Here is a 23,153-nt window from a genome sequence, read left to right on the forward strand (position 1 = left end):
TGGATCAATGGGGAGACCGCAGTGGCATGGTCAGGGTCACTAGCTCAGTGGTGGCCTTTTGGAAGTGGAACCCCCTCTCTGGGCCAGGTCTGTATGATTGGTTTCATAACTTTGTCCCACGCTGTGACAATGGGATAAAGGCCTCATGTACAATACACAAATTTATGAGCACCGTAAGGAGGAAAAGAAACAGGCTTTCCACCACACCAGCTGGGTGCTCCTCAGGGCCAGCCCTGAGCTCAGCCTGCCTAGCCCTGGCATGGGGCCAGCCTATGGAAACAGGACTTGACCATCTAATGGTGAATCCCCCCGGTCCCCGCACCCTCCAAGGGCCTGTTTGCATGTCCTCCAGGCAACAGCCACCACCAGCTGTGCAGACAGGCAGGCCCAGGCCTGGCAGTGTGGGTGGGCCACAGCACAGTAAGAAGGGGGCCCCCTACAACAAGCCACAGCTGTGCCCCTCTAACCCCAGAGAGGGAGGCACCACTGTGGCCATTCAAGTGACTCTGCACGGGGTGAGTGGCCCCAGCCTTGTAACCTGGGTGTGTGGGAGATTGCTGCATGCAGGTGCAGCAGTGGCATGGGGATGAGGGAGGGTGCTGCTGGGTGTGGAGGGTCCCCCCTGGGGGGCCAAACTGGTGTGTGTGAGTCCTTAGGGCTCCCTTCTTCTTCTAGGCAGAGGGTGGAATTCCCTGCCTCACCCGCTTTGAGGTTGGGCATGCCCGCGGGACTTACTCCAGTCAACACAATGTGAGAGAAGGTGGCGTGCATCATTTCCGAGGGGAAGCTTGAAGTGCTGGTGCAGAAGTCACCACCTCCCTCTTCTCCCTGCCTCAGTGACTACGGAAATGTGGATGGGCATGGACCCTCCTTGGGCCTGGGTCACTAAGTGAATATTATGAACAGAGTCTCTTCCCCATCACCTGCTTGGATATGTCACATGGGCAACAAATAAACCTTTTGTTGAGGACACAGAGACCGAGAGGAGGTTTGTTATTGCGGCCTAACCTACCCATATCCTTCCTGACAGGCTCATTCTTGGTATGTGACATTTCGGCATGTCCGTCTGTGTGTATGTGTGATATATCTGTGGACATGAGTGTGGTCCTTCTTTTGGGGGTGCAGTGTTGTGCTGCATGTGTGCGGTATTCCTCAGGGTGGATGCAGTGTTACTCTTTGTGACATCTCGGGGCATATGCACTGTGATAGGAACTGTGTGCGTGCACCTTCCTTTTGTGTGTGTGATGCTATGGTCCAGGTACAGTGAATGTGAGATTTTTCTGTGTACGTGTGTTGTATTTCTGGTGGGCATGTGACCTCTCCAGTGTTGTAAGAATTTTTTGCAAAAACCAGTGGGAGAGAAAGCAGTTTCACTTGGGCACAGATCTTGTTCCTTGGAAAAACCAGTAACAGGTGAAATGTGGCCCCATGGGATTCCAAGGCAGGTGGCTGCGAATGCCTGGGAAGACCATCACACCAGCTTCCTTTCCCAAGGTCCTCTCAGTTACCACAGGCTGGGGATGAGGATGCAAGGAAGTTGGCTGAGGCCCCTGTCCCTTACCTGAGGGCCACATCAGTCTCAGGACCTCTGGTGACTGCCTCCAAGTTGGGGCAATCGGGCACCACTACTCTTCTTTTCTGGCTTTTATGGACAAAACTGGAGGCTCCAAGGCCCCAGACCTAACTCCTGTCCCCACACAGCCCCAGGACCCAGCCACAAAGACATCATGGGCTTCTAGCCACAGAACCAAAGCTCAGTGAAATATCATTTTACAATAGAGGTAGGGAAATGGAATCCCCAAGAGCAGACAGGACTTGCCACGAAACACCTCAAATGTAAGCTTCTGACTCCTGCTCTGGGCTCAGCCGGTGGCAGTTGGTTCTTTTGAGAACGCTGGGCTGGCAGAGGCCAGGGGGCTGAAACTCCATGCCTGCTAGCCAGGAGGTCAGCCCCTGATTGCAGACCTGCCAGCATAAGACCCCACCAGCTTGCCTTAACCCTGAGACCATCGGTGCTGATGGGGGAACTGAGGACCATCAGGCGGCGTGGTGCAGTGGATGTGGGCACCCACCTGCAGCTCGGTCTGGAAGAAGAACTTCTGAGGGCACTGTGAGCAGTCGTAGATCTTGTCCTCCTGCCCGTGCACGGCAAAGATGTGCTGCTGCAACTTGTTGGCCTGGACGAAGACTAGACACAGACACGGCTGTCAGGGCCAAGCTCAGGACACCAGCCCAGCCTCCTGTGGCAGCTGCCCCCACAACACTCGCAGGCAGGGATCACTGTGGCATAGGTACAGTCAGCCAAACAGTGGGCTACTGGGAGTGTTCTTAGCATATACTAGAGGAGGCTCAAGTTAGATAAGCTGAGCTCCGGTACTTAGTGGCTGTGCAACCCTGGGTAAGTCACTTAACCTCTCTAGGCTCCATTTCCTCACTCAAAAAATGAAGATTATAATACGTCCCTAGCTGGGTGGCTGGGAGGATCAAATGGGATATTGATAAAGTGCTTAAAAGATGGCCTGCCACAGACAAATGAATGCTGTCTTCCTCATCCCCATCATCAACAGCCAGACACCTACAGGGGTGAGCTTCTTGGACCCCTCCCAGGCCTGTAGGACAGATGCTATTATCCCCATTTTATACAAGAGAAAACTGAGGTGCCAGGAATGTTAAATGGCTTGTCCAAGGTCCCACCGCTAGCAAGTGGCAGAGCCTAGACTTGAATTAAATAAGCTCAGCACAGGGTCTCGTACAAGAAGTTGCTCAACCAACACAGATTCCGATTTTTATTGTTGTCAGCATCCTCGGGCCCCCACACAGAGGCCCCCATGTCCTGGGTTGGCAGACGGGCAGCTGGGGCCCTTCAGTGCCAGCCTCAGAGTGTGGCAGTGACAGATGGGTGGGGGCTCCTGCGATGAGGGGGAAGATGGCATTAGGGTGCTCAGGGGCTCTGCGGAGCCCCAGGGGTGTGTGTTTGGGGGATTTGCCCCAGAGTGGACATCCCTGGGCCTGGCATGGAGGAGGTCTAGCCCTGGCTTCCCAGTGGCAGGAGTTCTGAGGTGGCCCCAGCCCTGGGCGCACCCAGGAGGTGGCCCAGAGCAGCTGTGTGTCTGGGAGGTGAGCACTTCAGAGATACCCTCCTGCCAGGCGTCCTCCCCAGGGTGGGCTTCCTGCCGTGGCAGACAGCAGATGTCGGGGGAGGCAGGGAAGGCCAGGCTCTCCCACGCACACCGGCTGCCATCTGGGCAGCAGGAGGGGGCCGGCAGAGCCCCTGAGACTTGCCTCAGGCTGGGACAGCCATTCGCCTGGGCCGGCAGCCAGTCTGGGGGCTGGGAACTTGGCCGGCAGAGCTGCCCTTGACCCCTGCATCCTGGAGCATGGATGGGAGCTAGGTAGGCCAGGGAAGGGGGAACCAGGAGTATGTGAAGCTGGGAGCCCCAGAAGTGCTGAATAGAGCTCAAGGCTCGGGGAGACAAACACAGGGCCCGGGAGGGGAAAACTGCAGCAGAGGGTTGAGGCTGGGTTGGACAAAGGGCTTCTAGCTCCTGTGTGCAGAGGGCGAGGAGAGGGTGCCAACCAGCCTGCTGATGAGGAGAGGCCAGAGAGCACTGAACGAGGGCGTGTGTCAGCTCTGAACTGAGGGACGTGGGGCAAAGGGCCTGTTAATCCCTTGGGGTATCCCCCATGGAGTCCTGGTCTATAACAGGCCTGCCAAGGAAAGAGGAAGAGCACACACTGGGATCCCGCAATGACAGGGCAGGACTCCTGCGTTCATCTCTCTCCCCTGAGGGGCACAAGCTGGGTACCTTACCTGTGAAACACACGGGGCATTTGAAGGTGCCGCCCATGCCCTCGAAGCTGTGCTCAATGAGGTGACAGAGGAGCTTGGCCGGGGAGTCGAACATCTGGTTGCACAGCTTACACTCGTGGTTGATGCCTTCCTCTGCAAGGAAAACCCGTGACCAGTCAGTGACCAGCACGCCATGTCCCCCAGACAGGTGCTCACAAGGCCTCCCATAGACCCCAGCACTAACCCCTCTCCAATCCCCTGCACCGGGGCTGGTGAAGGGACTGCAAACACCAAGACTCATCCTGGCTCCACATGGCCTCACCCCTAGAGGCTTACAGACCCCAGAGGACTGGCTCCCAATATGTGGCCCTTGGAGGTGCCATTTGCTGTGATTTCTCCTGCTGATCAAGCAGCCAGGTGTGCAGGCCATGGTCAACAGCTTGAGTCCCAAGACTGGGTCACTGTGCAGAGGCACCCAGGATGAGGTACAGGATGGAGAAGGTGGTCCAACCAGGATTTTAAAAAATCCAATCAAATATTTATTGAGCATGTACTATGTGCCAGGTACTTTGCTCTAAGGATTATTTAGGCAACTAAACAAATAATGTCTCTGCCCCCACTCTGGCGGTGGGGTAGACAGATGATAAACAAAATCATCAGCACATAATGCAGTGTCAGGAGGTGATGTGAATACGTGGCGAGAGCACTCTAGGAGAGGGGTGGGGGCAGGGCCCTGAGGTGGGTCCATGCCATGCTGGACAGGCTTGAAGCCCAGCATGGGAACACAGTGCCTGAGCTCAGAGGGCCAAGAGTGAGGTCAGAGAGGCCACAGGGATGCACAAGAAAAGCCCTGTCAGCCCCTGGAGGACTTTGGAATTTTACTTCGAGACTGACGGGCAGCATGGAAGATACTGCACCAAACACTCTTTTTATTTGCTTTTCTTTTAAACAAATGGTCTATGCAGTGGATGATGGACAACAGGCAAACTCGCCATCCTGCTTCAGACCAGAACACAGCTCCTCCATCTCCCCACCTGGGAGCCGCTGAGACCCCAAACCTTCACCCAAAGGCGCCGGGGGACACAGAGTGCCTGAGCACCAGCCTTGCCAGTGTCGAGGAGGCTCAGAGCTCTGGTGCCCTCGCTCACAATCAAGCAGCACCAGGTTCAAATTCTGGCTCCTCAGCCCCACACAGCATGCTGTGGGCACAAGCTTATGTGCAGTAAGATGGGGACAACCTGTTCTCCCTGCTTCCCGGGCTGCAGGAGGACAGAGGGGCCCATGGGTCAGGGGCGGGGATGGGGAATCCCCTGGTTTGAGCCTCACATCACCTGGGGTTGGAATCCGTCCCTCCCCTTACTGGGTGATCTTAGGCAAGTCACACAACCTCTCTGTACCTCAGTTTCCTCTGTCTGAAACACTCCATAACAGCTTTTCTGTTATAGTTGCTATGAGAATTAAATGAGCTAATACATGCACAGGGGTCTGGAACAGACCCTGGCACACAGCAAGTGCTCAATAAGTGTTTACTGCCAGGCATGTCAGTGTTGGTGAGAGTATTATCTGGGACAGCCAAGGACACGGGTTCCCCTTTGGGCTCCCCCAGGGAACCAGCCTCACTGAAGGCGCCAGGTGCTCTGATTTGCCCTTAAAGGCAAGAATTAGGTAGCAGAGGGGTTCCGCTGGTGGCAAGACATGAACACAGATGGGCTGAGGCTCCTGGCGAGTCCCTGGGTCCCTAGGCCCTGGCAGGGGCTGGCAGAGACAGCAGGCATTCCCCCTGGCCCAGCCATCCCCCACACCCCCGGGCACCCCACCGCAGAGGCGCACACACACACGTGCACACACAGGTGGGCCTGCCCCACGTAGCCCACTGGCTGGAATCTACCGGGTGTTTGTCATGCCCCTGGAGCCCTGGCAACTAGGCCACATACACCCGACAGAGACTCAAACAGATCTTCCATTTATACTAGCAGAAAAGGAATTCATTGACAAGTTTTGGGACACAGGGCAGGCTCAGCACGCTTGCCCCGCAGGCCCCACGCACGTCCTCCACCTCCCTTGGGGAGACGTTCGTCATAATTAGAGATGGCCTCCAGTGTGGGGGGGCTGCCTCAAAAGACCCCCCAATGCATCCCCTGCCCCCTGCACAAACAACATTGCCCAGTGTCTGGCACAGGGTGTAGGATCAAGGAAAGAAAGAGACTCCACCCTTACATGTGACCTTATCAGAATGAGGACACCCCGTGGACATTAAGGAGGGAGGGGGTATGTGAGGTTGACAACTGTGCAGAGTTTTCTGTAAGAATAGTTTATAACATATTTCAATCTCAGAAATAACCCAGCTTACTTGGAAAACTGCATTTCTGGGAAGAAGAAATGGGTTCGGAGAATTAGACCATTTACTCAAGTAACACAGCCAGATGGGGGTGGTGCAGAAGAGGATACAAAACCTTTCCTATATGCATGTACCCCCGCCATCGTACACCACCTCCAGGCAGCCTGCCCTGACTTGTACCCCTCATTGTACATGATCTCCAGGCAGCCTGCCCTGACTATTCCAGTTCATGAGCACGCACACACACACACACGACTACTCCCTCACTAGGCACGATGACCCTTGATTCATGTAACCATGTGAGTTTTTCTGGGCTTGCCTGCAGGAGGGGCTTGGAAATACTCACAGAGGAGAGACGTCCCCAGGCTGGGCCCTCTCTCCCTGCCCAGCTAGGGGCTCTGGGGGCTGAGATGGCAAACAGGATTTACTGCTCTCTGCCGAGCGGGGGCCTTTAACCACTTGGCTGTGAATGGCAACGTGCCCATCTGATACACAAACACCGAGAGGACAAAGAAGCCTCCTGCAACTTATAAATCAGAGAAATCATGTCTGACAGTCACTTTCCGTTCTCCGAGTGCCGAGCAATTCATCAGCTGGTCCCCCCTGATTCATAGCCACAGCTACACCCAGCGCCCACGTTCATAAATATGTGCACAGTCAGGCAGCCCTGGAGCTGCAAGCCGTCCGGGGCCCAAACGGCTACCATTTAAGCAGATCACAGCCCCAAACCAGTGTCAAAGTAAGGTTCCAGGCTAATTAGATCAAGAGCCCAACAGACCACTGTGTGTCTCGGGACCCTTTCCTCTCTCTCCCCCAAGTGTTTTAAGAGAGTCAAACCTGGGGAAAGAGGGGAGGAGAAATAAAACAAGCAAAAAGTGAAAGTGAAGGGAGGGGATGGAATAAAGCCTGAGGGGTTCCCGCAGAGCTGGGACTCGCTCCCACTCAAGGCAAGACCTTTTGATTTGCAAATCTTTCTGAAGATGAGGCCTTCTCCCCACTGGAGGGGTTCGAGGTACTCCCTTGGGTGTCCATTACGTGTATCTCTGCCTATGAAACCATCCAGGAAAACAGGGGGAGGGCCGGGGAGGTGGAGAGGGCGGGGAGGGGCTGCCCTAGTTAGTGTGACAAACACTCCTTTGCGTGCTGGTGACCCAATGTGAGCCAGCCCATGGATATTGATAGAATTTGCTAGCACCATCACTCTCACCCCGCAGGCGCTGACAACCTCTCGTTCCACCCCAAGATGCAGGGTCCGCTGATAGCGGCACCCTCCGAGAATCACTTTCCTGAATTATACAAGATCGCACAGTGCTCGGCCGACACCTTGGAGCAGAATGACAAAGCTGTCTGGGAGCCTGCAGGCCCCTCCACCCCAGCGTGGGGACTGGAGGATTTTGTGAGTTAAGACGCACGATCGCTTCCCTTCCTTTTCTGTGCCTTTTTTTTTTTTAATAGCACATGACAGGCATCCATAAGACAGACTCACACAACTCAAGTGAATTATGCAGCCCCGCTCATTTGTAAAGTGAAATGCAGATTTCACCTGCTGAAATTCAGATCTTGCCTCCTGTTCCCCATAAGTCGAGGCTGGCGCGAGGAAATCTATTGATTTATTATGATTTAAAAAAATAAAAATAAATAAAAACTCAAACTGCCAAACAAACAACCCGCCAAGCAGGAAAATCCCAAAGTCCCTGTCTCTCCTTTCTCCCTCCTCTGCTCAGGAATAATAAGTGTTAATTTTACACTTCATTTCTCAAAAAAATAATAGGATGTGCTTTTGCTTAAAACCAAGTCAGCCTGCTGGAACCTTTCAGGCTGAAACTGTGTCAGCCCAAAAGAGGAGCAGAGGGCTTTGTGGAAGAGCATCGTGCCGAGATGATAGCTCCCTGTAATGTCCCTGGTACCGACTTTTGTCTCCAAAAGCATTTGATCCCTGGCAGACACATACTTATTTCCATACGGGTCTTGGGGGAAGCCAGGAGGAGAGAGAGCTGATTATCAGAATCCTGAAGGTGAAGCTCAGGTGGGCCCCACTGATGTCAAAGGCAGGCCTGGGCACACATTCGGAGGCCATAATTTGCTGCCTGGGAGGGAGGAGCGGCAGGCTGCAGCGGGGTGTGGATGGGACATTGTTCTCGGGCTCTGGTGCACTGAGCGTGACCTGCTCCAGCCACAACGGATAGTCCCTGCCTACCCCCTCTCTTAGCAGGAACCCCCCTCGGGAAAGCTGACCCCAGAGTGGCATCATTAATGCACACACCTGTCTAGGAGAAAACCAATGACTTCCGCCTGGTGTTGACTAGGGGCATGACTAGCCACCTACATCCAGGACGTGGCAATGAAGGACACAAAAGCTAGAGCCGGGAACACTTGGGTTTGAGCCCTAGTTCCACCACTCACCCGCTGTGTAGACTGGAGTAAGTTACTTTGCCTCTCTGAGCTTCTGCTTCTGCCACTAGTCATTACGGGGCTTTTGTATGGCAGCCAAGCAGTCTTATTCGGCCACAGGACATCTGCCCTTGCTGAGACCCCCAGACCATCCCACACTCCTTCCCTCACTACACTCAGGGGTCTGCCTAAAGGACACCTCCTCAGGGAGGCCTTACTCGAGACCCGCATCTAACACAGCACACACCCCCGTCCTTTCCAGAACCTGGCCCACCTTTAATTCCTGGATAGCGCTTACTACCACCTGGTATATTACAGGGTTCATTGTTTAATTCATTCTCATTCCCTCCGTCCCTCCCTCCCTCCGGCACACAGGCAGAGTAACATAAACTCCATGAGGGCTGCTTTGCCCACTGCTATGTCACCAGTGCCTAGAACAGGATCTGGCACCCAGGAGACGCTTGACGAGCAGGAAATGAGTGATTTATGTAAAGCACTTAGCACAGAGTTTGGGGTAGGGTGGGAGTGCTGGTAAATGCCATCACTATGCACCCATGGTCACCCCTAATCTCACAGGACTCGGCTTGTAAAAACCTCAACTCCAGTAACGCTTTCTGGAACCCCACAGAACAACAGCCTGCTCCAAGACTGAGGGCGTGGAGAGGCTCCCTCAGCTGACAGAAGAGGAAGGGACGCTTAGAGAGGCAGGGCCCCTAACAGGGATGTGGCAGGGCAGAGCGGGGCAGCAGCAGCTCTGCTGTTCACCCCCAGCAGCCCTCTCTGACTTTAGAAAATTCAAGAAACAGCCACAAGACCTAAAACCTGGGACCCAGCAAGCCACCCCTGCTCCCTGACCACCCAAAAAAATCCTGGTCAGAAGGAAGACAGAGCCGCCCTCCGCATCTCCATGTCTGAGCCTGGGGGGTCCCCTCGCCAGCACAAGCGCCAGTTGGCAGCAGGGCTGGGGCTTTCCCTGAGGAAGGGGAGGAGGTAGTCCTGCATGTGACAGCGTGGGACAGTCCAGGCTGCACCTCCTCTCTCCAAGAGTGTGTCTGCAGGTGGAAGCAAGGCAGGGAATACACAGGCTGCTTGGCCGAGCTGAGGCCCCTCCACTACCAGCCCCAGAAATAAATGCCCCAGACTGACATTCCACAGCACCAGGGACAGCCTGCGGCCTGCGCACCTAGTATCAGGTCAAGTCCTGAGGTCCTGGGGCTCAGACACACACATTGTAAATGGGCGCGGCACATGGTCCTTGGAGAGAGGAAGCATGGGAGCAAAGGCCCCAGCACTCATCCAGGCAAATCTTGCCAGGAGGCAAGAGGGTGAGGTGAGGGTGACCCCAGGAGAGGACCCCTCTGACACCATCCCAATAGATAACCACAAATAGCTCAGAACAGCAGCTAGGAACCTGAGCTGTGGGAGACTCTGTCCTTTGTTTCCTGTAAGAAACAAAGACCCCCGGGCAGAAAGAGGAGGGCAGGTGATAATATCTGGGCAGCCAGATTGGGCCGTTTATCTATTGATCTGTCATTAAATGCCATGAAGAAATTAACCAGTCCAGGCTGAAGGGAAGGGGAGAGTGACATTTAGGCTGGGAGTCAACCAGGGTTATAGGAGAACTCAGGGTCTGAGGAGTGTCCCTTGTGAAAGGCTAGGCAAGAGCTGGGAGCAGGTGAGTGGTGATGGGGGATGACCATGGGAGCCCCAACACCCCCAGCTCTGGCAGCCCACGGGAACCCACTTCCCTGCCAAGCAGCCCTGGCAGCACCTGGGAGCTTGAGAGAAATGCAGAGTCTCAGGCCTGCCCCAGAGCTGCAGCATTTTAAAGGTGCCCCCATGTTTGGGGCGTCCATTAACGCTTGAGAACCACTGAGGGAGATACAAGGGGCTTAGGGACGCTGATCTTGTTGGAATCCTGCTGTCCCGAAGCTGGGTTTGGGAGCTGTCCCACTGCTTTGACCAATATTCTATGTGGAAGGATCTCTTAAAAGGCAGGAAGTTTTCTAGTCACTTTTTGTCCACATTTTGCAAAAGACTGAAAAATCGTCAGCAATGAAAAATATTTCCTGTGGTTACTCCTGGGATGGAAATGATGCGAGTATATCTTTGAAGAGGCTGCTGGAGACTCTGACGGTGGGTGGCTAACACTCCCCCAAACCATCCCCGCATCACGGCTGTCCCCGACCCCCAGTGCCAGGGGCTCTCCACCCTTCGGTGTCCTCCTCACTCCAGACCGCTCAGCCATGGCTTGAAGGCACAGCCCACCACGCTGCTCCCATTTTGGGCTCACATTTTCCTAATTAATGCTGGAGGATGGGCTGTGCCCTTCCTCCTCCCCCTGGGGGCACCTTCCCAGGCCGTTCTGCCCAGAAGGGACCCATCGTATGGTCCCCTGTGTTTCACAAAGGCTTCTAAATGAGCTCTGGCAGCCTGAACCGGGCCCCACGGGGGACCCAGAGCCTCTTCAAAACAGAGCCCTGACAATTAGGCAGTCTGAGTTTTGAAAGGCTTGGGATTGATGGTGTGGACAGTAAAAACATCACCTGGGGAGCTGGGTGTAGTCCTCCGAGGGTTGCCTGAGGTCAGTTGCCATGGCAACGGAGAATGAGCTCAACCTTGTAACTGACCCTTATCTTTTTTTGATCTGTGGGCCACTTGGGGCCAGGGCTTGAAATCAACTGGAAAATAATCCGGTCACATATCAGAAAGAAAACTATTTATACTTATTTACCCAGGTACCCACCAACGTCCCCCTTCCACAATGCTGTCGACGCCGCAATAAACCGACATCGCATGTGCAAACGAACGCTACCCCATGGCAGGAGAAAGGGGGAGACCGAATGCCCCATCTGGGTAGAATGCCAATTCCACGCATGGGCACATGGGTGTGGGTGGGAAGGGTTACCCCCCACCCTGCAGCCTCGCCCTTCATCGCTACTGACCACAGCAAGACTGGACTCTCCTGCCTTCCAGCATCTGGTCCAGGCCCACCAAGGGACGGCCTCTGCGATCTGCCCTCTCGCTTGCTATGCAGGCATGTGGTTTCAGCCTGGCTTGATCACTAGGTTGTCTTCCTTGATTCCAACATCTGACAAGTCTCCCTTCTGCCAGAGGCTGGACAGAGAGGCCAGGTGGAAGTTCATCACTTTCTACACCTGGGGGTCGCAATGGGATTCGGGGAAGGAAGGCTAAGAAAGGAGGAGGACAGAGGCCTTCCTTCCTGGTCCCACACCCGAGGAAGGGCTGGCTGGCTCGACCACCCCAGCATTCACCCCAGGGTTTCCATGGCAAGATCGGCCATCTGGCCAAAGCCCATCTCCAGGACACAGCTCTCCTAAGTTATAAGTACTTTGCTCGCTCTCTCCTTCTCTGAAACTCAAATCAGAAGACTCCAGATGGTTCCACTGACCAACTGCTCCCAAGAGCCATGTCAGAAGGATCTTAGCTAGGGGTCAGTTAAGCTTGAGAACGATTCCTGGTAAACTCCCTGTGAGATTTCCCATCACAGCAAACAGGACAGCTCAGCGGACAGCCCCCGACTAGCCCTTGTTTCATCAAGACTAGATCCTTCAGGGAGTGGGGAAAAACATGGCTGAGAACCAGGCTGCGTGGAGGAGAATCCTGGCTCTGCTGCAGATGCCCAGGGTGACACTGGGCCAAGCGCTTCCCTCTGTGTCTCAGTCTCTGACTGTGAAATGGGGAGAAGGTTGTCCACCTCACAGGGCTGTTATGAGAGTAAATGAGAGCCAAGTAAAGAATATGAATCATGACCCCCGGCACAGTGGCTTACACCTGTAATTCCAGGACTTTGGGAGGCCGAAGCAGGAAGATTGCTTGACCCCAGGAGCTTGAGACCAGCCTGGACAACACAGTGAGACCCCATCTCTACAAAAAAGTAAAAAATTAGCCAGGCATGGTGGTGGGTGGTACACTGAGGCAGGAAGATGTCTTCAGCCCAGGACTTTGAGGTTACATTGAGCTATGAACCATTGCACCCCAGCCAGCCTGGGTGATGGAGGGAGACTCTGTCTCTTAACAACAGCACAAAAAATTTTTAAAATTAAAAAAAAAAATTAAAGAATACTGATCATAATGCTACCACCACAACTACTATTACTGCTATTGTTACTTCTTCTTTTTTTTTTTTTTTGTTTTTTTGTTTTTGAGACCGAGTTTCACTCTTGTTGCCCAGCTGGAGTGCCATGGCACGTTCTCAGCTCACTGCAACCTCCATCTCCTGGGCTCAAGCGATTCCCCTGCCTCAGCCGCCCAAGTAGGTGGGACTACAGGCACACACCACCACACACAGCTAATTTTGTATTTTTAGTAGAGATGGGGTTTCACCATGTTGGTCAGGCTGGTCTCGAACTCCTGACCTCAGGTGATCTGCCTGCCTTGGCCTCCCAAAGTGCTGGGATTTACAGGAGTGAGCTACCATGCCCAGCCTGCCATTGTCACTTCTGACATGACTCTACCTGAAACTCCATGCCCAGGGCAGGTGACATGGCACATAGAAACCCGCTGTGGGGGCCATCAAGGCAATAGAACCCTGCTCCTCTTTCAGGGCATATGGCCAGCCATGCCCATGCCCCTACCCCAGTAAATGTTTAAAGACCCTTAGCACCTGGGACATTGTGTGTTCTCTCATGGCATGTCCTACGCTACTTCCATCTTCAAAATGCTTCTGTGTCAGCTTTCTTCATCTCCATCCTCCTCTACCTCCACACCACTCCCATATTTGCAATGGCGAAACTCGTGTCCAGATTTTAAGCCCTTTTGTTCCCTTGTGGCTCGCTGCAGCTTCCTACTTCGGGCCATATGAGTTGACTTTGCCTCCCCTCTGATGCTCTTGGACCCAAGTTTCCCATTTCTTTATGGTTCTTCTTGCTTCTCTCTCTTGAAATTCCCTGAGATTTTCATGAAGGTCAGAGCAGGGCCTGACTGAGTCAGGGGCATGATCAGCTGCATGCACCCCCCAACCCCTTGGTCCTTGGCCAGCCCTTCCCCATAGCTGGGCCCATGCAGAAATCTCCCTAACCTGAAAGGCCTCAGCGCCCAAAAACCGCAGACAGAGGGGCCCAGCCTGGATGGGATTACCAGTGGAGGCTCCTTCCAGCTCTGAGAGCTGATTCCACACTGCCAGGGAGCTAGCACTGAGGTGCAAGCAGCCCTGGGTGGTTAAGGAGAACATCACCATCACAGAGGGTCCCGCTTGCTAACTTCCTATGACGCTGGCGGACATATCCACCTCCCGCCTCTCTGAGTGATCAGCAATTGCTCAGAGACACATCATTAGCAGACACATCCAAATCCCGGCTCTTTGAGAGATCAGCAATCATGACGGGTGGTCTTTGGCAAAAGAAAAGACAAAGATCAGGTCCCGGACATAACACCAAGAGACAGGAGATAACTATCTCAGCTTCTTAATAGAAACAGAATGGATGTCTGAGTGATGAAATAAACCACACACAAGAGAACAAGCGGGACTTCACTGAGAACCGAGGAAAGAGAACTCTTGGAGTTCTATACAACTCAGAACTTCTCTGCCTGCACACTTTCAGAAGGCATTCCACAGCCCTCCTCACACACATCCCCTTTTACCTGTAAAGAACTGAAGACTGATCACCTCAGAAAATGAAGATTCCACTACATCCCTGGGGATCCACTAGGTAAAAACAAGTAGCTTATTCTTTCTTAACTCATCAAACACCTACTGATGTATATCACTGATCTTCAGATTAAAGTTTTCAACAAGATGATTGCCTAAAAATCCATCATGTTAATAATCCTCAGATTAATGGCCTCTAATAATACACAATTAACATGACAGGCAGGTTGCAAAACCCTTATTGTCACCGACCCTGCCAGGGACACATGAATTACCCCTGCTTCTACTACAAGGGTTTTCTCTACTGCCGACATCATTTTTTGTCCCCACCAAGATCATTTTTTAAAATGAGCAACAGCAATGTGTCAAAAAGCCTGACAGTTACCAACGGGCACACACACACACAACACACACCTGCAGAACGCAAGAAAGCAACATTTTTCAAAAGTTCCCCATCCAGGTAAATACAGACAGAACTTCTCCTGCAGTTACTAGTACTCAAAGCAAAAAAACCCCAGAGTTCAGCTTGGAAACTGGAATTCACCACTTTCTCAAAGTCCACCTTGACCTGGGTCACTGGACACCACCCTCCAGCTGAAAAAAATAAACAATGAGACTAGAAAATAATGACTGACTTCTATTGAAAAGCTTTAAAAAGTAGATCCACACTGTCAATCTAGTAGTTACTGGCCACCTGTGGCTCTTTAGTTTCTGGGTGGTTTTTTTTTGGGACAGGGTCTCACTCTGTTTGCCCAGCCTGGAGTGCCATAGTATGATCACAGCTTAGTGCAGCCTCAAACTCCTGGGCTCAAGAGATCTTGCTGCCTCAGACTCCTGAGCATCTGGGACTGCCAGAGTGCACCACCACACCTGGCTAGATTTTTAGTAGAGATGGGATCTTGCTATCTTGCCCAGGCTGGTCTCACACTCCTGGCCTCAAATCCCAAAGTGCTGGGATTACAGGTATGAGCCACTGTGCCCAGCCTGTGGCTATTTAAATTTAAATTAAAGTTGAATATATTTAAACATTCAGTTCCTCAGTTGCAATAGCTAATGTGGCCAGTGGCTACCACTCTGGGTAGTACAGAATATTTCCATCATTTTAGAAACTTCATTTGGAAAGCATTGTGTTAGAATACAGGCAAGGTGAGGGCAGGGGCTCTCCCTGTCTTATTCAACACTGTAATCCCAGAACCTACAACAGCGTTGGGCACATAACAAGTGATTAACAAATATTTATTGAACTGTGGAATGTGAGTGTCAAATATTGTGAAGAACACCTCAGCCCTTTTGCTGTTAGCACTTGCTTGCAATTGCAATTGCCCTGCCTGAGAAACCACTTAGATGTGAACTTCTCCAATGTTCAACATAAACCTACACCCTGATAATTATGTGGGCACTTTGCCCAACGTGGGTAAGAATATGACGAACACAGGAACACTGCAGAGTCACGAAGTTTCTCTGAAGGATGTAACCCAAATACCATAACTTTGAACCAACAAGTCATATGGTGGATCAATAGCACCTGGGCTCCTAAACAGTCAAGAAGCCCACTGGCCACAGCACTACTGAGTTGCCTTTTAAGCCAGCTGAGCCCTGTGGCTCATCGAGGAAATAAATGCTTGGATTTCTGATGCTGAGCTAAGTGGTCTGTGCAATTTCTCAGCTCTGCTTCTGCAGGCTATGTCTCAGACAGCCGGGTTTTTGCTGTGACCCAAGTAAAATGAAAATTGAAGCTAAATTGGAAATTCAAACGCAACATGGAATAAATGAATACATTCAAATCAATGATACTCCTTCCAAGTAGTCACATGATTCTGACGCTAATACCAGTATTGGGTCTACTCTGGGGAAGCGGGTCTTTCTTCAGTTCGGCTGAAAAGTCACCCAAGATAGCGAGGCTTATGGTCACAGTGCACAGGGCCCTCTAAAGGTCTTTTCTGAGGTCACGTCTTCCTCTCGAGTCTACTCACCTCTCCCCTTCCTTCACTCGCTCCCCTAACAAAATACCACCTTCTTGAGGCCAAGCCCAGTGCTCGGCCTTTCTCTCTTCGACAGACCCAGGACTGAGATCAAATGAGGCCGATGGGATGCCCCAAGCTCACATTAGCTTGTTGATGTGTTCAGCTCCCAGAGGTGAGCCCTCCCAGACCATTTTCTCAGATGGTGTGGGCCCAGCACACAGGGACCAGATGGGGGGTCTGCCACCTCTGGGCAGCTTAGACCCCATTGCCAGCTCCCAGAGCCCAGCCAGCCCTCCTGTCTGCCCTTGGCTGTGCCTCCCACCTGCCAAGCAGGTGCCTGCAGCCTAAGGTCTGGGCTGATCCCATCCAGCAGCCACTCCTGACCCACAGAGGCAGAGCTTACTGACAGCTCCTGACAGCCCCCACCAGGAGAGGCAGGGACAGGCAGAGGGGGACTGGGCAGGTAAAGAATGGGCTCATTGCTGAGCAGCAGGGGAGTGGGGGTGGAGGCCACCTCCACGCAGCCTCCAACTCTCCAGCGAGGTGCAGCCAGCAGAACAGCTGCCATTAGCTGTGATGAGATGTGAGCAGTGCCAGGCCCACGCACCATAGCAGGAAAACGCCCCACCGTACAGCTCTGGCTGGCATCTTGCCTTTTTCCTACTTGGAAAAGACATCTTCATAGACACCTTCATCAAAAAGTACATGCGACAGACACCTGGCAATTCACCCTTTGCTCTCTGCCCCTGGCCCCACCTCATCATGACTGCTCCAGCCTCACCCCCTGCCACATTCAGACACACCGCCTGGATAATCCTCCCCAGGCTCCACAGCCATCATTTCCCTCTCCTGCTCAAGAACCTGCAGTGGCTCCCTTTTTCCCAGTGCAAAGCTGCACTCTTCTGCCAGATGGCTCTGGCCCTGCCTACCTAACACCCCTTCTTTTGGCTGCACCCAGCTTCCTCCTGGCCCAAGGGCTGCACTCACAGGGCCTCACTCATTCCTGAGGGTTAGGGCTAGGGTTAGGTTACGGATTCTGTACCCTTATTCAAGTAGCTCTCGATGCCTTGCCTCTGTCCTCCAGGCCACAATTTTCCAAAAAGGAGTTTTAGTTGCACCCAAGTTATTCATAGCTATGTGAAATAAAAAGGTATCTTTCAAAACATTCCTTCTCTTTGCTTAAGCTAACTTGAGTTTCTGTCACTTCCAACCAAAACAATCCTGGCTAATACATTATCTGAGGATGAAAAAGCAATTCTTTCACTTTTCTGGTATTTCTTACAAAGCCAGACAAACACGAGGTGCTCAATAAATGCTAATAGTTTGCTGTGCACATGTGTGTCCATCTCTTGATCATGTCCCGTGGGAAGAGAGGTGTCATCCCTATAGACCATGCCCTTCAGTGGCAGCAGGACACTGGTCCCTCACACTGTCCCCTGATGGATAGAGTCCTGCTTCAACTACACCCCCCCCACGGCTCTGGACACCAGCCCTGGAGCATTCAGGTCCAGGTCTCAAGGCCATCCCAAATGCAGGAGCCCAGACACGTGGCTCTGGGTCCACAGATGCCACTCTTCATGTCCGGGAGCAAGGCTTGCTCTGTGGGGGTGACGCGGTGGGGCTGCATCTTCCCGGGAACCCCATACCACCTCAGCCACCATGCCATTCTCAGGGCTGGACATACCCCCTCATTTGCTCATCGGCTGCATTCAGCTATAGCTTTCTGGTGGCACAGCACATGAACAGAAGTGCAGCCTCGGAGTCAGATTGCACAGGTTCAAATCTCCCACCACCATCCACTAGCAGTGGGATCCTGGAACCCCACCTCCCCGGGCCAATGTTCCCCACCATGTAAAATGAGAATGATTGTAGTGCCTACATCATAACTGTTGGGAGATGAACAGGCTTAATAGCTTGAGTTATTAATATCACTGTCATGGTTATTATTGACCCTGAGGCAGGCACTGTGCAAGGCGGTGGGTGTGGGGGGTGTGAGTGTAACAGAGACCAGTGAGACACTGTCACACCCAGCTTGCTTAGGAGGAGTCTGGGAGGCCTGGCCAAGGGACATACTTTGTGTGAAAACACAGTCACCCAGAAATCCTAAAAAAAAAAAAAAAAAAACAAGTCCTTTGGGACCCCAGAGTGGGGAAGCAGAGCTCGAGGGGAAATGCCATGGACGTCTGGGCTGGCAGGAGTTGGAGGCCCAGCAGCTCAGCCCCGCCTGTGCCAGAGCTGTCTGTCCTGCCTCTGTCATGCCACAGAACAGCCTCAGTGACCCAGTGCCCAGGATGCAGGAGCCGCTCTAAGAGGGCAGGCAGAAGGGCAGAGAGGACCAGTGTGAGGGGCCAATGTTCTGGTGCCACTGAAGGGCTTGGTCTAGAGGGGTGATACCTCCCTTCCTACTGGACATGACCAAGAGGCAGACACACACATGCACAGCCTCTAGAATGCTGGCCTCAGCTGGGGAATCTAGCTGATAGTTCACTGCTCCAGAACCCATTTCAAGGTCCTGCATACTAAGGAATTTCCAGTAAGAACCTCCAGTCACAGCAAAGACTGTGGCCCTGAATCCCATCCACAATGTTTTTTTTTTTGTTTTGTTTTGTTTTGTTTTGTTTCGTTCTGTTTTTAAGACAGGCTAGAGTGCAGTGGAGCAATCACAGATCACTGCAGTCTCCATCTCTCAGGCTCAGGCGATCCTCACACCTCAGAGCCCCAAGCAGCTGGGACCACAGGCACAGGCCACCATGCCCTACTCATATTTTTTTCTTTTTTTGGTAGAGATGGGGCCTCACTATGTTACCCAGGCTGGCCTCAAACTTCTGGCCTCAAGCAATCCTTTCACCTCAGCCTCCCCATGTGCTTGGATTCCAGGCATGAGCCAATGTGCCTGGCCCACAATGTTAAACTCAGATTTTGGGGGAAAAAGCAAATCCAAAGCCGATTACTCTGCTTTCACCTCATGCTTTAATCACACCCTGAATGCACAAGGGCAGGACCTTAGTGACAATTTAGAATTCCAGAAGCCAGGGTTTAGTGAAGCCTGTTGAATCCCACTTCCAAAACAGACTGTGTCTCCAATCCATGCCTCCACACCCTCAGGTGGAGACCTGCACCCGGCCATATCCTGGCCTCCATGTGGATGGCTCCCTTCTCCTCATCCAGAGCTGAGAAAAGTAGGAATCCAAGACACCATGGAGAGGGCTGTGTATGTGCTGGTGGAAACAAGCTCCAGCATGAAAATGGGGGTCCCAGTGGCCCTCTGTCTAGTTGACAACAGAAAACACCTCCTCAACTTCCCATGGCTGAGCCCCTCCTGCCAAGAGCAGGATGTCCTCAGAACCCGGCTGAAGAACTCAGCTCCACAGGGACACTCCCTGCCCACCTGCCCCTCATGTCTGCCCCATCAGGGACTCCCGCTCTCTGCACCCAGAACCTATGCTTCCCTTCCCTAGCACAGGTAGGGAGGAAGGATGGACCACCATCTCTCTCACACTGCCTAGGCATTTCCCAGCACCTAACAACCTGGCACACAGTGGCACTCAATCAATGATTGCTCAATGGCAGGGGGCTTTCTAGAGACAAACAACATTTAGTCCCTGTCCACAGCCCTGTGGACCAGAGACAAACGTCTTCTCTAAAAAGACAGACTAACAATCACTCAGACTAACAATCTCCCACTTCACCCACAATTAAGCGGAAATACACAAAACCAGGTAGTAAACACAATGCTATTTTGGTTAAGAAAGAAAAGTGGGGGAAAGAAGGGAATGACTATATTTGTGTGTGCTTGTGTGCGCTGAGAAACTTGCTGGAAGGACACACATTAAGCTGTTAGAGGGTCATCTCTGGAAGGCAGGATATGTTTTTCTTATTTTTGCTTGGCTGGATTTTCTGGTTTTCCTACAATGAACATGTATAGCCTTTGTAATTGATATGGTTTGGCTCTGTGTCCCCACCTAAATCTCACCTTGAATTTTAATAACACCCACCTGTCAAGGGCGGGACCAGGTGGAGATCATTGAATCATGGGGGCAGTTTCCCCCCATGCTGTTCTCATGACAGTGATTTCTCACGAGATCTGATGGTTTTATAAGGGGCTTCCCCCCTATGCTTGGCTCTCATTCTTCTCTTTCCTGCTGCCATGTGAAGAAGGACATGTTTGCTTCCCCTTCTATCATGACTGTAAGTTTCCTGAGGCCCCCCCAGCCCTGCGGAACTGCAAGTCAATTAAACCTCTTTCCTTATAAAGTATCCAGTGTCAGGCAGTTCTCTACAGCAGCATGAGAGCAAAGTAATACAATACAATAAAAGCTTTTTAAAAATTTTAATCCACTGACTAGTGATGGAGACAATGTTGGTAATGACTAGGCCTAGGTCTCTCTATGTATAACTAGCAATGGTTGGACCAGAGAGCTCCACAGCCCCTCTCAGCCCCTGCCTTGCAGATCTTCAGACCAGAGATTCCCAGTGGCAGTGACTCTTCACTCAACAGCTCTTGCTGGGCTGAGGCCTCAGCAGATCTGCTTTCTGGTCCCTGCTGGGTCTCTGCCTTCATGGGGGCAAATTGCTCCCTCTGGCCTTGACTCTATTCCATCACCTGTCAAGTGGAATGGACAAGCCAATTTTCAAGCCCAGGCTCTGCCACTGAGTGCCCCAGTGGCCTCATCAGTAAAATGGGGATATAACTGTGCTTGATGCATAGGATTGAGTGATCCTATGCATTTGTAGAGCTTGGAGTGAATGCACCTGCTGGGCTGGTCCCTATGGATGGCCTTGAAAAGATGTGAGTCATCATCCACTCTCGTACCTCACATGGTGTTCTGTCCCATGTGAGCTGGAATGTGCCTGCTGTGATGCATGGCCAGAAGGCCAGAGGCCAGGAGGTGTGAGGAGCTGGGAGGCAAGTCAGGGACAGATGCCAGGGAGGCCTGGGACCCCCCATGAGGAGGCTGCCACGTGATGGCTCCTATAGCCAGTTCAGACACTCTCAGCAACCACTGTGTCTGGCTGGGTGCAGGCTGGGCCCCAGCCCACCCTGGGGAGGAGGCAGCTCCACAGGCTCACCCGGCCAGATGCCGCCTGCCCAGATCTGCGTCCTCCATGAGATTGAAGATGACAGGCTCTGGGGGTGGGAAGGAGCCAGGTCAGCGGAAACTTGGCAACGAGAAAGGCAAGAGGAGCAGCTGAGCTCACAGCACCCCGTGGCCCCCACCCTTCCAAGGGCTCAGCGAGAGGTTCTGTCTGCAACCCCTCAAGTCCCCTAGTGGAGTGGAAATGTTCTTCATCTGAGGCTGGGGTCTGTTACCCCTTCCCAGCCTACCAGCTTCCAAAGAGACCGCAGAAAGTGATCCAAAGATCCAATATTTGTATTTTGAATGCTAATTTGACATAGAGGAGTGGGCATGGGGAGTGTTTATAATCAGCACTCCAATAAGCCCACAAATGACGCCAGTATTTTATAAGCTTGTTAGAAACAAATCACCCCCTCAGCTGATATTTACTTACTGATGAATCATAAAAGGGCTCAACACACAAAGAAAATCCAAAAAGAATGTCTTTCTTCATCCCATGTTCGGCAACAATGCTGGGAGCCTGGCCTGGGTAAGCCCGAGCAGCGGGCCTTCTCCAGCACCAGTCCTCAGCCCCCCACTCCCCACAGCCTCCCCAGGGGTGGCAAATCATCGGTGCCAGCCCCATCTCCGTGCCCACTCCCCACCCCGGCCCCCACCCATCGACTGGCCTAATCTGAGGCTCAATTCAGCGCTCCAGAGGCAGCTCCGTCCTTCTGCTGCCCCCGGAGTCCTCTGCGGGAGCGGATCCAATCCAGCTAATTTGCATAATGATGAAGCCCTCCAGTGCGGGCTGGGTCTTAAGAGGGTTGGGAAGAAATATGCCCTGTCCTTTGGAGAGGCACACAGAAGGCTCAGTGCAGCCCGGGAGGAATGGGGCGCCTGGCAGGTGGGCGGGGGCAGCGTGGAACCCATCAGCTTGCCCGCCAAGGACAGCTCAGCCCTGTCACCCGCTGAGCCTATGTCCAGCTGGCCCAGCTGAGGAAGGACTGCCCAGGGCTGTAAACCAGCGGGAACTCAGGCACAGAGCGCCAGCTCCAGACGCAAGCCGGAGTCATATGACCCCGGTCACAGCGACCGCCACTCACGGGCTGGCTGACCTTGGGCAAGTCGCTGACCTCTCTGAATCTCAGTCTGCTGATCTGTAAAAACAGAGGGAGATCTACCCTACAGGGCTCTGTGAGGACCAGCAGAGGTGCCTATAAAGCACTGAGTAGAGCGGGCTGATAGAATGCAACAACTGTCAGCTGTTAAATTAATACCGTCATTAGTCTAATCCCTGTGGTACTGGGTCCATCCATGCACACATCCACCTGTCCATCTACCCATCCATCCATCCACCTATCTGTTTATTCAACAAATGCCAGGTATTGTGCTAAGCAGTCTGGAGAAGAGAGAATGAATTAGACACACCTGCCCTTAAATCACCTCTAGCAACAAAACGACAGTATGGTCCGGAGGTGAGGCCAGTGCTTGCCTTTGAGGGAGGCAATAGCAGGAAGGAGTGCAGGGAGCTACCAGAGGCCATTGGGTTCTACTTCTCGATCTGGATGTGTTCTATTTCTGCAAACTCATCAAGCTGTGCACTTAAGAGGTGTGCATCTCTCTGAACGTACGCTATACTTCAAAAAAGTTTTAAAAAACCCTCACATCTAATTAGGGAGGGAGATCAGCTGGGTATGCACGTAAGCATTACACCAGGCAGGAAGGGGTCAGCTCCTTAAGAAGGGTGAATAAAATATTTGGGATTGGGGTCGAGGTAACACCAAGGGGGAAGAAACTTCCTCCGTGACAGGTGAGGATCACCTTAGCACGTGTCTGGTGCATAGGTACCTACTGAATGGATGAGTGAATGAATAACTTCCTGAATGAGGTGGCCTTGGATGAACATGCTGAGATATGGAGGCAGAGAGGGTGTTCCAGGGGAGGGTGCTTGCAGGGGCTGAAGGCTTGGGAGGGTTTTGCTCACTGAGCCAGGTGCTGG

General features: G+C 52.7%; 1 protein-coding gene across 4 annotated transcripts in view; it reads right to left on the reverse strand.

Moving 5' to 3' along the window:
- Nucleotides 1–23,153, reverse strand: part of ZNF423 (zinc finger protein 423) — a 364,614-nt gene that overhangs the window by 30,292 nt on the left and 311,169 nt on the right. For all 4 annotated transcript variants that reach the window (XM_055364252.2, XM_055364250.2, XM_055364251.2 and 1 more), the window contains 2 exons: nucleotides 3,812–3,943; nucleotides 2,073–2,188 (listed from right to left, as the gene is read on the reverse strand). In XM_055364252.2, the coding sequence (XP_055220227.1) occupies nucleotides 2,073–2,188; nucleotides 3,812–3,943 (248 nt within the window). The remainder of the gene's footprint in view (nucleotides 1–2,072; nucleotides 2,189–3,811; nucleotides 3,944–23,153) is intronic.

Source organism: Gorilla gorilla, chromosome 18 (genome assembly GCF_029281585.2).
Source record: "Gorilla gorilla gorilla isolate KB3781 chromosome 18, NHGRI_mGorGor1-v2.1_pri, whole genome shotgun sequence".
NCBI classification, from domain to species: domain Eukaryota; kingdom Metazoa; phylum Chordata; class Mammalia; order Primates; family Hominidae; genus Gorilla; species Gorilla gorilla.